The 15064-nt window shown below is 41.6% G+C and overlaps 1 protein-coding gene across 1 annotated transcript; it reads right to left on the bottom strand.

Annotated features, from left to right (window-relative positions):
• Nucleotides 1-250: 250 nt before the first annotated feature.
• fra10ac1 (FRA10A associated CGG repeat 1) lies at nt 251-14796 on the bottom strand. The gene is made up of 14 exons (XM_034569783.1): nt 14668-14796; nt 13947-14026; nt 13701-13793; nt 13052-13097; nt 12817-12893; nt 12529-12612; nt 12325-12409; nt 11167-11212; nt 4698-4811; nt 3450-3492; nt 2471-2604; nt 2272-2322; nt 1024-1102; nt 251-431 (listed from the first exon to the last, which is right to left on the bottom strand). Exons 1-14 carry the CDS (start codon nt 14680-14682, stop codon nt 389-391), a joined length of 990 nt encoding a protein of 329 aa, XP_034425674.1. The 5' UTR covers nt 14683-14796; the 3' UTR covers nt 251-388.
• Nucleotides 14797-15064: the final 268 nt, after the last annotated feature.

The raw sequence follows: 15064 nt of genomic DNA, 5'->3' as shown, positions 1-15064 counted from the left end.
ACAAAGTGATGAGGGTGAAAACAAACGCCCGTCTTTCAGGTTCCTGTTGGTCATGGGGGCCATGCATTGTGCTGCTATTGTTAACAGGTGAGTATGCATATATGCTTTCAACAAACTTGTATTTGTATATGTGTACAGACGCCTTGTGACACAACATTTGTGTGATTTTATCTTCTGTGAAACTGCAGGATTGGGACATTAAAGAAAATCGTGTTATCTTATCAGACAGGCAAATCAAAGACTGACAGGTACAGTGTAAACATTGTGTTTATTTCTGCAGCAGTATTGAAACATGGAGCCAAATAAAGCTACTCGCAGACACGGGGGAACAGAGCAGGGTGCAGGAGGAAGTGTAGTCACAGCAGGGCGGCCGCCGATACCAGCCGAGTCAAAGAAACATGTCTTCAAAGTACTCGTCAAACTCCTCCTCCCTGAACAGATAAACAAAATCACAGAGATGTTAGTTTCTGCCGACGACACAGACTGTACGATCTTTCTTCGGGTGGCCTCTGACTAGGTTTGGTACATTTTATTCAGCCTGGAGATGAATAAACACTGATACAGAACACAAACTAACAAGAACCATATTCTGTTGAGTAGCTATGAATGTGGAGCATTTTTTAATGTTCCCCATGATGGTTGCGTTTGTGACTGTAACGTGAAATTCAACTCAAACACAATTATCATTGAATGAATTACAGAACACGACTCTTTCTGTGCTCGAGTCATTTTTATCCAGTTTTGTCTTGAGCTCAGGGATTTGCTCGGGTAGTAGATATGCTGGAGTTAACACTGTCTCTCTCTCTCTTTGCAGTAATATCTCTGATCAGATATCGAAATGTCAGCATGGGTGACATTAACATCCATTCAGGTCCAGGACGGCTCTGTGTGGGGTATCTAAGTGGTCTACACTCTGCATGAAGGTCAGTAAGCAATGTGTGCTAAGTGTTAAAGACCGTCTTTGATGGTCTTACAGGGGCTTACTGGGTATGACCCTATATGAACATTAGCTGTTAACCTCACCTTGACTTTTCCTCCACCGCAGGGGCGGGTCCTCGCCAGTGGACAGCCTCCGATTGGTCCCCGTCCTCAGCTTCAGAGTCTAGGAGGAGAGTTTCAGAGGGCGTCAGTCGGACGTCTGGGGAAAATTAGGTCAACCAGTGACCCTTGGTCATGAGGTTTAACATCTTGTTCATCGGGAAACAGCCAATTGACAGATGAATCAGCTTGAACGGATTTATGTTTGGCAAATCAGTGCATGTTCAGTCTACAGTGTTGTTGGACAAATCTAATGTTTCAAGAACTACACACGTGTATTTTCTTAGTTCTAAGAATCAAAGGGAAATTGACCGCTTGTCTTTCAGTTGAATTATGAAGAATTGAATTTGATGTTTTGATGAAAGAGACAAATATACAGCCTAAATTATAGATCACATGAAATACACACAGATGAAAGTGGGCAACTGACTTGAGGCCATACATATCCTGGAGCCAAAACACCCTTGGTTCACCGTGTTGAGTTGGTTTACACTAGTACCTCATCATATGGCTCTGTGTTTTAGTCAGTCTTAAGTTTATAATGTCCTAAAAGGTGCCAATTACAAAATGTGTCCATATTTAGTTAAACTTGAAGACACCAGTGCACATACACAATACAGTTAGGGCCAGAGAAGGAGGGTCAATAGGGGCCCAGCAGCATAGTTTTGCCCCTTAACAGTTTAATTATAGGAGCTCTGCCGGCCGCACCAGATGAAACCCTAGCCTTCAGATTCCAGGAGTCAAAATGCCTCCATAACCTAAACCTTCGCTCACAAACTGCATGGAATTCTAGGATTCCAACATCTAATCAAAATCAACCTTCAGCAACTGCTTCACATAAATGGGACTGTGATAAAGAAAGAGAAAGAAAACGAGGGTGTTTGTTTATGGATTCCAATGCACGTTGAACTCAATGACATAACCTCTGGACTGAGAAAGTTTGTTTTGTATCTTCACCTTCCCACACAGACTTTGGAATAAACAGAACAAGAACAGGGACAGGGGGGGGGGGGGGGGGGGGGGGGCTCCCAGTGAAGGGCAAAAAGACATGAAAACAGTTATGGTTGAGGAATGAGGAGAAGGAGAGCAGAGCAGAATAATCTGACTGGATTGGAAGGTCATGACCTGCAGGGCGCCAGGGAGACGATCATAAACTATGCAATGTGTGTATTTTGAAATGGGGGAGGTACCCACGTGTGTGTGTGTGTGTTTGTGTGTGTGTGTGTGTGTTACCTTTGTCCGAGTTCTTTGACTCCTCTGAGCTACTGGAAGAGGCAGAGCGATCTGCAAAGAAACAGAAGGATATGTACAAAAGTGGAATAAAAAAAAAAGAAACATCAAGAACAAAAAGTAAACATGGCTGCTCCCTTTGACTCTTCCCCTCTAACAAGATCACAGCCATAGTTATGGGGCAGTTTGAGAGGAGTCTTACCTCTTCGCCTCTTGTTTTTGTGCTTCTTGGAATGTGAAGACGACCTCTTCCTCTTCCTACTCTTCTTCAGCGGCGGCTCCTGGTTCTCCTCTGATAAACGTTCCGTCTTTGTCTTTGCTTTCACTTCTTTCCTCCTACAAGTAGAATCACAAGTTGGCCAAACTGTATTCAAAAACATAAAGCAGCCACTTCTACAAATACAACGTGAAACCTCTCGCAGCCAAAGGCACTTTCAGGGTTGTGTGAACAAATCTTGGCTGAAGCGTTAAGACTTTCTCTGGCTTTTGATATGAAGTCTGCTGGAACATAAAAGACCAGTTAAAATAAACGGCAGCGCTGGATGTTTCTGAGTCATTTCACTTCATACTCCCACTCTATCCAGCACAAGCTCAATTATAACATAGAGCTGTGTCCAGTTTCCACTCATGAAAATCTAAACATTGTGAGAGTACTACCATTGGGTCAAGTTGCAGTAATGTAATACATTTAGTATATAATATGTGTATTAGAGACTTAACTGGTGTATCTAACTTGATTCACGGCCAAAAACATGCTTTGTGAGGTCACCGGGACCTTGACTCTTAACCTTCAAACATGACAATCTAACCACTTCATCCTTGAGTTCAACTGAACCTTTGTGCCAACTTTGAAGGAATTCCCTCAAGCCGCTCCTGAGATATCATGTTCCAAAGGTAACAGACACACGGCCTGACAAGCAGAAAACACATTGCCTCGAGCCACAGATGCAGTTATCATAAAAAATCATGATACTCATGACATGAGACGTGAATCGTGGTTTGAATTCTAAATTCCTTGCATGCTGCAAAATGCTGTGTGCTGACTCTGTCCGTGGAGACCTGCCCCACTTTGAGCAGATGAGTGCACACTTTCCACAATCTTTAAAATCACTCATCCCGGGCAAAGGGGCCTACATTTTTCATGTAGAAATGCATCAAGGGTAAAAGGTGGGTTGTCTTACTTGTGATGGTAGTTGAGTTTGAAAGAGCATTCGGGGCAGAGTCCTTGAAGAGAAACACAGAATCATCATTACCAGCTCCTCTTTGGCAGTGGTTGAAGAAATGGTTCCAATATTTTATAACTGCCAACATTATTATCATTATTATAATTATTGCAGCCATTATCAGGGAGCTGTAGCATTAATTCTTAGCACTTTCAACAGCTTAATTGTAATGTTGGTGAACAAGGACGTGAGGCTTAAGCTACAGTCAGAGTAGGTCACTGAAATGAACATTTCTTGATATGTAAAAAAAATGGTAATTGTTCCATGTGTCGACGCTAACAAGATGCTCTTTTATTAGAAATTCAAGCTGAGATCGAGAGGGTGACATCCTTCATGGAGTCTTGGAACTCAGGTGAGTTGAAGCACACGTCTTTACCAGCTTGTTGCTAGTCACTGTGAGGAGAAATATTACACCCGACTCGCTGGTTAAGCCAGATACGTTACATAAAAACCAATCAGGGTTGATGTATTTAACGTACTTTGATGCATATTGTATAATTCTTTTAATTACTTTTTTTATTATATACCTATAAACCAGAGTTTTACTTTCAATTTATCCTGCTATACAATATAAATGGGTGTGAACTGTAATAAATCAATAAGCCAATAAATAAAAAGGACCCAGGAAAGAACCCTGAGGAACTCCTGTTTCCCTGTCAGATGAACACCATTTCTATTCTACTGTTGTTCTACTGCTTGTGGATACAAAGGTAAGATTTAAATATATTTTTTAGATGTTATGCATTAACTCATATTCATGAAATCATCACAACATCTTCCTAATTCATTTCATTTTTTCTTCTGCACCAAACCACCTTCATGCTCTCGGGTTGCCAGGTCACGTTTCATTACTGTCAAAACATGGGATTAAGGATTAGTGCAAGCTGTGAATATTTTGTTGTTAATGAGGAGAAACAACATGTCTGGATGTGACCTGTTGCACTAGTTTGTGAAAAGAGCTTGTCATTTCCTGCTCGACTGAGTTGAGTATGACTGGTGGGTCTTCCAATTACGGTAATTATTCTAACAGGATTTTCTGCAGTATGATACCTGAAGGAGGATTATTATGAGCCGGTTCTTAGACAGGAAACCCCATCAGGCCAAAACCGCTCACACGCTCACACGCTTATATACATGAAGACAAACACAACTTTCACCAGGGAACGACCAGAGAGAATTGGAGTAATTTAATTTTTTTTAGCTTACTGAGTTTGACCAATGCGTTCCTCTTCTCGCTGTGTTCCACATAAGCAAAATTCACCTCCCAGCTTTTCAGGCCTTCCTGCTTCTCGCAGCGTTTGTTTCCACACTGGAACTGACCTGCAAAACCAGCAAGAACATGTACTTTAATCATAAAAACACATACTCCATGTTGATTAAACTTTAGTAAGAAGTAAAAAATTAAGAAAACCAGTGATATGTACAAATATTCTTGTGTGCAAGAAAGAATAACCACCTAAAATAACGTTTCTAAACCAAATGTTTTATTTCAGGATTGAAATTCATTCTGTAAATCTCCAAATACTTAAGTTTCCTTCAGGCGATTTCCAAACCCCACAGCTGTCCCTCAACCCCCACCCCTTCGGCTTCATGCCACTGCTCCCACTCATCTCCCTTTCTGCACCTCCACTCATCTCCTCATGTCTCCATCCAGCCATTGCGCAGCCTGCCTATTATCCCAAGAGGAGCTTACGGTGGAATTGATCTGGTGTCCGGGGTTCCTCCAGATTGTAGCAGAGGGAGCGAGTGCGTCAGAGCAGTCCGCTCTTGGCAGAGGAACAAAAGGGAAAGTGATGCTGGCCCTCACCTGCCTAAGATCGAGACTCTGTAAATATCCGGGCAAGGTGACGCCAGCTGCCGTGGCTCTGGGCCACTTGGGCCATGAGGCAGACTTCCCCGTCACGTGCCGTATTAGATAAAGGTTTGTGGTTGAGGTTGACTGGGTTTATTCGGCAGGGCCTGATGCTCTAATCAAACAATTCATTCAACAGTTGAAATAGTCTAAAACAAATAGCGACAGCAACAGTCACCACTAGACACATTTAAGATTTCAATTTAATTTCTATTGCCTGATACATAACCACTGACTTTTACCATGACCATATGACTATCTGTATTTCAAAGTAAATGGCTGCTAAACAATTTAAGAAGGAGTTTTCCCGATTGAGTCACACCTACAGCAAGGGTGAATAATATAATTAAGAAATTGAGCAATGGCTTAAATTGATAACTCCAAATGAAGTTGTTTGTTCATCATCGGTACAGGTCAATCGAAAATACCAGCATATCCCTTTAAGTCCTTTAAGACCTAGTACCTGGGTTTGCCTTGGAACGGGGCCACCTTCCAAACTACGTGCTAGTGTGACGCATGAAGTGTGACTGCAGCTCAGACACCTGAGAGAATCCTGTACCGTCTCCGTCATCATCAGTGACATCAATAACAATGACACTAGAGTTCTCCCATGACGTCTTACTCCCTCTGTCACTCTCTCACTCACACACACACACACACAAATCAATCAAATACATTCACTCTGTCTACACTAGCTTTTATCTGTAATGAAAGGAGGTAAAAGCTTGTGCATTGCCTACATAAAACCGAGCGCCCTTGAACACGGGACTGAATACCCTTGCTGCTGCTGCTGCTGCAGAGAGACAGTCAGTTTTAAATATAAAAGAATATGATGTATGTGAAGGTTACAACACAGAGAGAGGGAATGTGTCTGACCCTCCAGCTACACTGGCAGAGCCAAGTCAATGGAAGTCTGTTACTAGGCAACGTCTTAGATGAAATGAATGTCAGAAACTAAACATAATCAAGGTCAGAAAATAATTCTTTGCTTATTTCTGATAGTTTTCTGCCCCTGAGCTCCACAGTTTCATGCATGAAAGATAAAAGGGACATTTTTAGTCACTCTTGTGTCAGGAGGCAAACTTTCAAAATAGCGCCGCACAAAAAGCTTTTTTCTGTCTGTTGAAAGTCCTGCTACGTACAAGGGTATCCTCACACATCAGGTGAGCCCCACGTGCTCCATGAAAAGAGCTGGCACCGTCCTGGCCGAGTAACCCTGTTAAGGGAGGGAACTCCTGTCCTCCTGCGTCAATGGTTACTAATGCTCCCCGGTCAGCAGCCTGAGATCAGGAGGGACACACCGCAGGACAGATGGCTGCATGAATAACATTCACTTCACCTGAATAAAGTTCACAAATAAACAGAATATTAAGAAACCAGGTCTGTCTTTGAGAAACTAATAAAATAATAAAAGCTTACTGGGTAATCGAACATTCAGGAAGAGAGCAAACAAGTATATTCCTAAAAGTTTTGAACTATTCCTTTTAAGAATGGCTTCCTGTCACAAAGCTAGTGTATAAAACGACGAGGCTCTGCTCTAAGGTGGAGATTGATCAATACAAGTGATCAGTGCCGGCCTCGTGTACTTTAACTAGGTGGCCCAAATAATAGACTTTCCCCTGCACCCAAAAAAATGTGTTTATATCCTGACGTTGAGGTCTGTCAGGCAGCTTCCTCCATGTTATAGTTACTGATCTTGAGTATTCAGTGCTGCTGCGCCGCCAATCACCACCCCCCTTCCTGCACTCCCTCTAGAGGTCGAGCAACTTTAATTATTTCTCGGCCTGTGGGTAGATTAACACTCGCTGCCCCCGGGCAAACTTTTCAAATGGTGGGAATGTAAATGGCAACCGAAGGGCTGCTTCTCCGACCACACAGTCCCACCCCTGACTCGGGATCCGACTCTGCCTTTTTATGTCTGTCCTTCACGTTGACGAGCAGTCCAGACGGCTGACCTGGAGCTCCACACTCATTTTATTTTACAACTTTTATTTACCCTGCAGCATCCTGTGAGCTCAGCAGACGAAAGAGCACTGCATGCCACCGAGATTATGCTTTACACAGTGTCTCTGCATCTATTTAGCACTGAGAAATACTAATAATACAGAGACACTTGAAATTGCTTTGATAGAGTCTGAAAGCTTTGCAGGCTGTGGACTAATGAGCTTTCACATATGTAGGCGGCGATAGATTGTGCGATTTTGGGTTTTCCATGACCAACGTGAAAAGAAATGTAGGAATATCTTTGGCCGTGTTTCCAAAACGGTGGTCCACAGCAGGTGTACACAGCGTACAGTATACAGAGGTGTATCAGATCCATGACTTAAATTGGTCAAATCTTTCTTCACTCAGACTCTCCTGACTCCTCTCTCTCTTTCGCTTGCTCGTGCCGACACACACTCACACACAAGGTGACATTGGACACACTTGTGTACACAGACTGGTTAAAAACAACGTAACTTGGGTCTTCGTGAACAGCAAATGACGTACGTGTTTGTTTGTATAGAGCAGGGAGGTGAGATACGATCTGAGATCACGAGACACACGTGGGGCCACATGTTAACACCGGGTGTGTACGGGGGCCACAGTGTGACTCACAATAAACCTGTAAATTGCTGAGATCTCACAGTCTGTAGGCGCCTTTACACTCAAAATACTCTCACTTACTTACACGTGTTGTTATAGCTGAAGTTGATGTCAAAACAGAGCTCAGCAGGATATTCTTACACAGTACAAACCCTGCAGAGGTTGAAAGCCAGGCCAGGTTAACACAGCCATTCAAACCAAATGAACGGTTGCCTCTCGCTTTCCTTTTACTTAAAACAAAACGTTAAGGGAAACTGCCAGGATGTAACACGATGTGAAAATATTTGAACACAGTCATTCGTTAGAGGACTAAACGCTCTATATAATCCTGACAAATGAGTCCTATGGTAGAGCGAAGGTGGAATTAGACGGCTAGAAACTCAAGCGGGTAACGTCGCTGTCCCAAACTCTAACAACGCAGAAAATGTAACAAAGCCCGAGATCAGCGTGTCCCTGTGATAGCTTTAAGTCCCCAGCTCACCGTGTTAGTTACACAGAGGCAGCAGAGGTCAGACAAACCTGACTCCTGCACTGTAAGTGAGCATGTGGCGACAGGCATGTAACATCCCTTTTTTAAGGGACAGGAGAGTTATATAAGCAAAGACCGTTGATACTCCACTGACTCTGACAGGAGGCCCTCCAAACACAAGCCTAGCCTCCACTACCTTTGGCCTTCGACCTCCTCCTGACAGCTCAATTTATACCAGAAGGGGAAACCCAGCAGGAAAAACGTGACATTGGAGAGAAGTGCCTACGTGCCTTCGTTCCAAACCATGTGATGCTGCTTGATTTCAAGCTATTCCACTGATTGGCTTTTGGTGGCAGTTTTGAAGATGAGGAGGAAGAACACTAGCAACTAACTGAAAGCTGGCAGAATAATGAAGGATTCCCACCAGGCACCTTTAAGGTCTGATTATAGCAGAACTTTCTGGTCTTTCCTCGTGCACAAGTGGAAGAATTCAAGTGAGAGTTACTTATGTTTGTAGACAAGACAAAAAGGGGTGAGGATGAGAATGAAGTAAAAGAATTCCTTAAGCTGTAGAGATCCTAGGACTCCAGGGAAAGGATAATGTGACCCTGCTCTTGTGTTCTTGGTTCAAGACCATAATCTGTCCACCGAAGAAGAAAACGAAAGAAGACAGAAGCGAAACTTTTGCCACCGCACACCCCTACATCCCATATCACACTGTGGCCATGGAAAGAAAGGTCAGTGCTCTCTGTAATCCCCCTGATTGGGTGAAGAGTAGTCAGCATTACCTAATACCAACATGACCTGAAGCGCGCAGAGAGCAGGAAATGCTAAGAGGATGATTTCCAAAAAGGTGTCCGTGGCAGACTGGAGGAGCGGTGTCTCTTAAAAGGAGCTGCAGGATCAGTTTAATTAGGAGAAGTTCGGTGCTGTCTAATTTAAGCAGAAGTCTGGCCATCTAACAAACACTACACCCGAGGCTGGACTGGCAATGTGGTGTAATGCAGGTGGAACTAAACAACACAACAAGATTTCTCTGTGATTATTCATCGACAGTTTGTGCAGATTTTGCAGGAAAGTGCCTGTAATTTAAAGATTCATCTTTCTCAGCCTCAAAATCAAATCAAACTCAAGTAATCTTGAATCTGTTCTTTAAGTAGAAACAGAAACACTTTTAACTTTCAGTTTTCACAAGTGATGTCTCCTCCTCTGAATGAGAACATTGGATCAACCTCACAAAAGTAAATTAGCATTGATTGTTCAGGGTGTTCGGTGGCCTAAGCCCTAAATAGTGCTTAAGAGGTGTTTCTCCAGGAATCATCAATGTACAGAAATCACAGATGTGACAGCTGAAGTGAAGCGACTCTGACCTGATCTAATCCCACTTCCTGTAGAGTATTGCCACCAGGAATGAACTGTCAGAGATCAGGATTACCCAGTCTTAATCTGGAACAATATATTGGCTTAGTCAGCTTTCTCAGACATTCTCTGTATGTTGGTGAAGGTGTGTTGATGTAAACATGAGAAAATGATTTTAAAATTGTGTGAGACCATTTTTGGAAAGTGGGGGCATTTTGCCCAGGCTTCATTTTCTGACACGCACCGACAAATGACTTTGTTTTAGTGTTATGGTTAGAATTAGGCGTTTGTTTAGGTATTTAGAAGTAATGGTAAAGGTTAGTGTATCGGGACCAGGGAATACACTTTGCCAGTCTAAGGTCCCCACAATGTCAAAAGGTTGTTTGGGGGTTAAAACTCAGTTGCAATTAGGTTTAAGTTAAGGTTAGGGTCAGGGGCTTGTGAATGCATCATCTCAATGAGTGTCCTATAGAAAGACAAGAATGTGTGTGTGTGTGTGAGTGACAGTGATGCTGGGGGGGGGGGGCTCAAGGCAGTTCAATGAGCTGGTTCACCCTCTGCGAGTTAATGATATCGCCCCTTCTATAAATATATGTCACTGTCACACGGAGAAAGCGGCAGACAAAGAGGAGGTGTTGTGCTAATCATGAACAACTAATAGACTGTGAACATCACAGCGCGGCCAAACTGTCCAGGTGCAAAGGTAGAATGAGCTTCTTCTCTGGGTGTGAGACATAAACAGGGAACCGAAATATTAGGTGTGTGGGAGGCTCCTTTTGTTTGAGTCATCTGAGGAATCGATTATTAAATGGAGTGAATAGTCTGCGGAGGTAGGAGGCCACAAATAAACAAAGATATTCAGCAGAAAGGTCAAACACTTGAAAGGTTTTCAGCGAAGTGAAACGAGTATAATTGTAAAATAGCTGTATCCTCTGTGTGTTGCACAGTGAACTGCTGTGTTGTTTCTCCTCATCGCTCGCTGTTATTTTATTCTTTATCTCTGTCGCCATCCAGTGGAGATGGGTGGGAACTGTTTTGTGGGCATGTTGGCAGTAGAAACGTCATGCACCTAAGTCAAGCTAAAATAAGCTTTAAGTACAGATGTCCATCAAACTGCAACATTTGAAAGTCACAGCAAACCTCCCAAACAGGAAGCTAACTGATTTTCTTAAAATTGATTCATATTTTATTGATTATTTTTCAAGATCTCTCATCATCTATAATTTTGAATAATTATTTGTGTGTGACTTGTATAGTGTCGGCATGTTACATACTAAAAACTTAAAGGTGACTATTTCAAAATAATGTTTTCAGGGTTTCTCTAGTTAAAACAAACTATTGAATGTAAATTTAATACTGCACAGAGTAAAACATAGATAAATCTATAAGTATAAAATTTAAAGTCATACCTTTGCCAGAGACGACTTCACTCTCAGTCCGCCAACGAAATCCAAACTGTTGGATACAAATTAAAGAAAAGATCCATAAGAGTTAACAAAATCACGATAAGTTATGCAGATCACAGTTTTCACAGTCACAGCCAGTGGATTCCTCTGTCACACCTAACTTACCTGTCACTAAACCTGTGAGACTGATGCAACTGATCACTGCATATGAAATAATAAGGAAAATCTGAATATTTAGTGAATAAAATGTATTCATGTTAACTTTTGAGACAACTGGGCCTGACAGCATCAGAGCTGTTGACTCTTACTTTTATCTATAGTGGCCTCTATCACAACTTTGGACAATCTGAGTAATATGTTTCATGTACATGAGTAATTAAAAAGTGTGTCAACATCACAGCCTGAGATATCACATGAGTTTAAAGGATATCTCAGTATAGCATCATGTGCAGTGCAGTGAGCCAAAAGCACATTGTCCTGGAGTTTAACATATTGTCACAATGAGTCACTGAATGTGGTCACTAGAGACCAAGCTCAGTGCCAAACCACATCATAACCCTCACTCATATCTAAAATGGACCTGTGGTGGCTATTAGTGTCTGAGTGATGAAATTTCACCCTTAACTCGTGGTACCACCACTGGGGCAATTAGTGTCATATTGCCAAAATGGATCCTCCTGCCAAGTCCTGGCAGTCGTGTGTTGGACGGCTGTAGTGTCGAAAGTCACGACATAATTTTCGTTCATTACATTTTGTAAGTGTGGTAACTTAATTTCACTTTATGAGAATTGATGCTTCGTTTTAGCTTTTTTCTTTTCTCTGCTGCTGCCAACAGCTCAGTTTACACAGGGGAGTTACTGAAAGTCCCAAACAGATACAACAACAGATGTATACAACCCACTGTATACTGTATCAAAAGAACATTAATTACATTGATATAGTAATTATATTGAACGTGCCATACTGTTATTAGTGTGTCTAATTATTACACAGACACATAATTAGCTACAATGTCCTATACTTTCTTGTTTTAACATTTTACTGATGTGATAAAGTCCCATTTTTCAAAGTTGCTACATTCAAACATTTTAAATAAACATAACTCTGTGCTACCAGGTTTCTCATTTTAAACAGGGTAATCAATTACTCCATTTGTCCCACCTTATTTTCCTTGTATCTGCTGAGATCCGCTATGCAGTACTCTTTAAACAGCTTGTCATAATACTTCTTGGCGAGTTCTTGCTCCCTGGAACAGAATAAGTCCAGAAGTATGATTGACAGATGCTAATGCAGAATAGAGGAATAACCAGGAGCAGACTGAATGTTAAAGCAGCCTCTATGAATAGTTTGACACTGTATGATCACCATGTCAGGTCGTCCTCGTCCTCGTCCCTCCAGAGGAACCGATGATTCTCACGCAGCACATCCAGATCTGTTTTGTCTTTAGCTCTGATGGAAACAAAAAGGTTAAACAAGAAGCTTAAAATCACAAATACGCACATAAGAAGGTTGATTATGATAAAATTACTGCTGGTGCATCAAGTATACAATTAGGTGAAAACAATGTGTTTGTAATGATCTGTTACGGTTACTAATATTCTCATTAGTTTCAGACAGGAGATGACTTGACTGATTGTGAGGTACGGTACTTACACATCGCGTTTGAGGTCAGCCATCTTTCCTCCATAATAAAGTATGTAGTCACCAACAAACTTCTTATGTCGCTCAAACTGGTGACATCTGCTTAAGGTCAGTCTCTCTATGAATGTTAACTTCCGCACACTGCAAAAACTTTGTTGTATTTGTAAAGTATTTTGTATATAGTGATCAATCTATTTTATCATTTCACAGATCTTTATAAGAACAGAAAATGGAAGAAAAAGGATACAGCATTCATTGATATCAGGTGGGCTCTCCTGTTCCTGGCCTCCTCTCTGAAAAACAGGAAAAAGACTCTTATCTCTAATGTTTACCGTTCATTTTTATATGATTCATATATGCTTTACAAACTTCTTTGTATACTTCTGAGCATAGATAACAATATTTGTCAGTCTGGTCTATTGGATGACAATATCTGGGTGCATTTTTAAATGATTTGTCACTGACTCAACTTAAAGTAAAATTGAGCCTTTTAATAAATACGTTTGTCTCTCTGGTATCCTCCATAAATTAATGCTTTAAATCAAATATATTCTCTGGGTGGTTATGATCATGATGAGTTTTCAAACTTAAAAATATAACACTGTCCTTTTTTTCATTTTCAATGTGGTCATACATCATGTACACACAGACTGTGAATACAAGTTTAATTTGATTGAATGATTTCATTTAAATACAGGCAGCTCTTATATATTACTAGAACAGATGATCACAATGTGAACAGCACAGATACAACACGGTTGGTTGAATATGGATTACTCTCATTTCCGGAGGAGCAACACGCTACATGATGGACATGAGGAGTAAGCTTTGCCATAATTTAACATGAATTATAATCAAAGACAAAATGATATTTAAAGTGACTGAGTGTACGATACCTGTCCAGCTCATTAGTGTGTAAACTCCGGTGAGCCACCTTGGAGTGACGAGCTTTCGCGAACGGCTTCTGTAAGATTTCCTCTTCCCTTTTCCTGACAAAAGTAGAAATAAATGTGACAAACGTGTTACTCATTGTATACAACTGGACACAAAGATACCAGAGTAAGTACTTGTGTCTTTCATCACAACATCAGCCTGCCCCTCCACGGTAAAACCGTGTAATGCGATCGTCGTTACTTCGTTACCTCTTAAGGCCTCTGTCTGAGGTCTCCCCCTGCACGTCATCGTCACTGAAGTCCGAGTCGTAGCCACCGGCTCCGTGCACCTGAGGAAACACAGGAACTCATTTTTGTGTTGATGGGTTTTTCACATCTGAATCAAACACGATGCATTTACACACACACACACACACACACACAAACGTACCTGCCTGCAGAATGAGACACATTTCAAATAGCATCACATTAGCTGTACTGTGACACTTAAAACAGTTGCCTCGGTTGAGTGTTTCTTTCACTGCACATACAACAGTAGATGTAGCAGCAAAATAATCACCACTATTATCTGCTGCACACATTGAGCCCTAACAGACATCTGTATTGTATGTTTATGTTCAGGACCCCAGGGAGACTAGATGTACACCCCTTTAACTTTGTGTCTTGTTCCTGCTGCTTCTCGTGGTTCTGTCTCTGTGAAGTCATTGGAAACAGGCTTTTTTTTTTCTTAGGAGGCAATAATCACAGTAAACCTACAGCTACACCAGAGCTGTGTTTAGTCGCGTTATTGTGAAAACAAACCAGGAAGTATCAGGAGAGAAACATGTAACAGAAGCCAAAACCTGAGGCTAGCTCATCTTCAGGCTTAGCTTTCATGCTAACTGGCTAAAAACAAACACGCTACAAACGCTAAACACTCTTTTCCAAACCTTTTAACTTTAAAAAAAACACAAAGTGTCCACAAACTCACCTTCACTAGATCCATGTTTTCTTTCGTCGCTGTTGTCCCCCCCCCCCAAATGTTTACAAACTGAAATCGTCCGTCGCCCGGGCGATGACGTGGCAGGGCGCGTCGCGGCGTGATGACGTCAGCTTGCAGCTCGAGTGAGACAAATGTGCAAAGAGAAGATGAAAATGGGTTTTTTTTTATCCTTGAACATGAATATTAATACAGGAGCCATGTTGTGATTTTAGAATAATGTGTCCTCTTGGCGATATTAAACGTGATTTATTATGATCTCTATAGGCTCCTGAATAATGTAAATCTGCCTCAGTTCATCCATCAGAGTTATTATATATTATTATTCAATATTTATCGTAGGGAAGGCTACTATCAAAACACATAAACTAATGAATAATCAATACCT

The sequence above is a fragment of the Hippoglossus hippoglossus genome, chromosome 19 (assembly GCF_009819705.1).
Source record: "Hippoglossus hippoglossus isolate fHipHip1 chromosome 19, fHipHip1.pri, whole genome shotgun sequence".
NCBI lineage: Eukaryota > Metazoa > Chordata > Actinopteri > Pleuronectiformes > Pleuronectidae > Hippoglossus > Hippoglossus hippoglossus.
The sequence above is the reverse complement of the archived record's forward strand: the minus strand, read 5'-3'. Positions and strand labels throughout refer to the sequence as shown.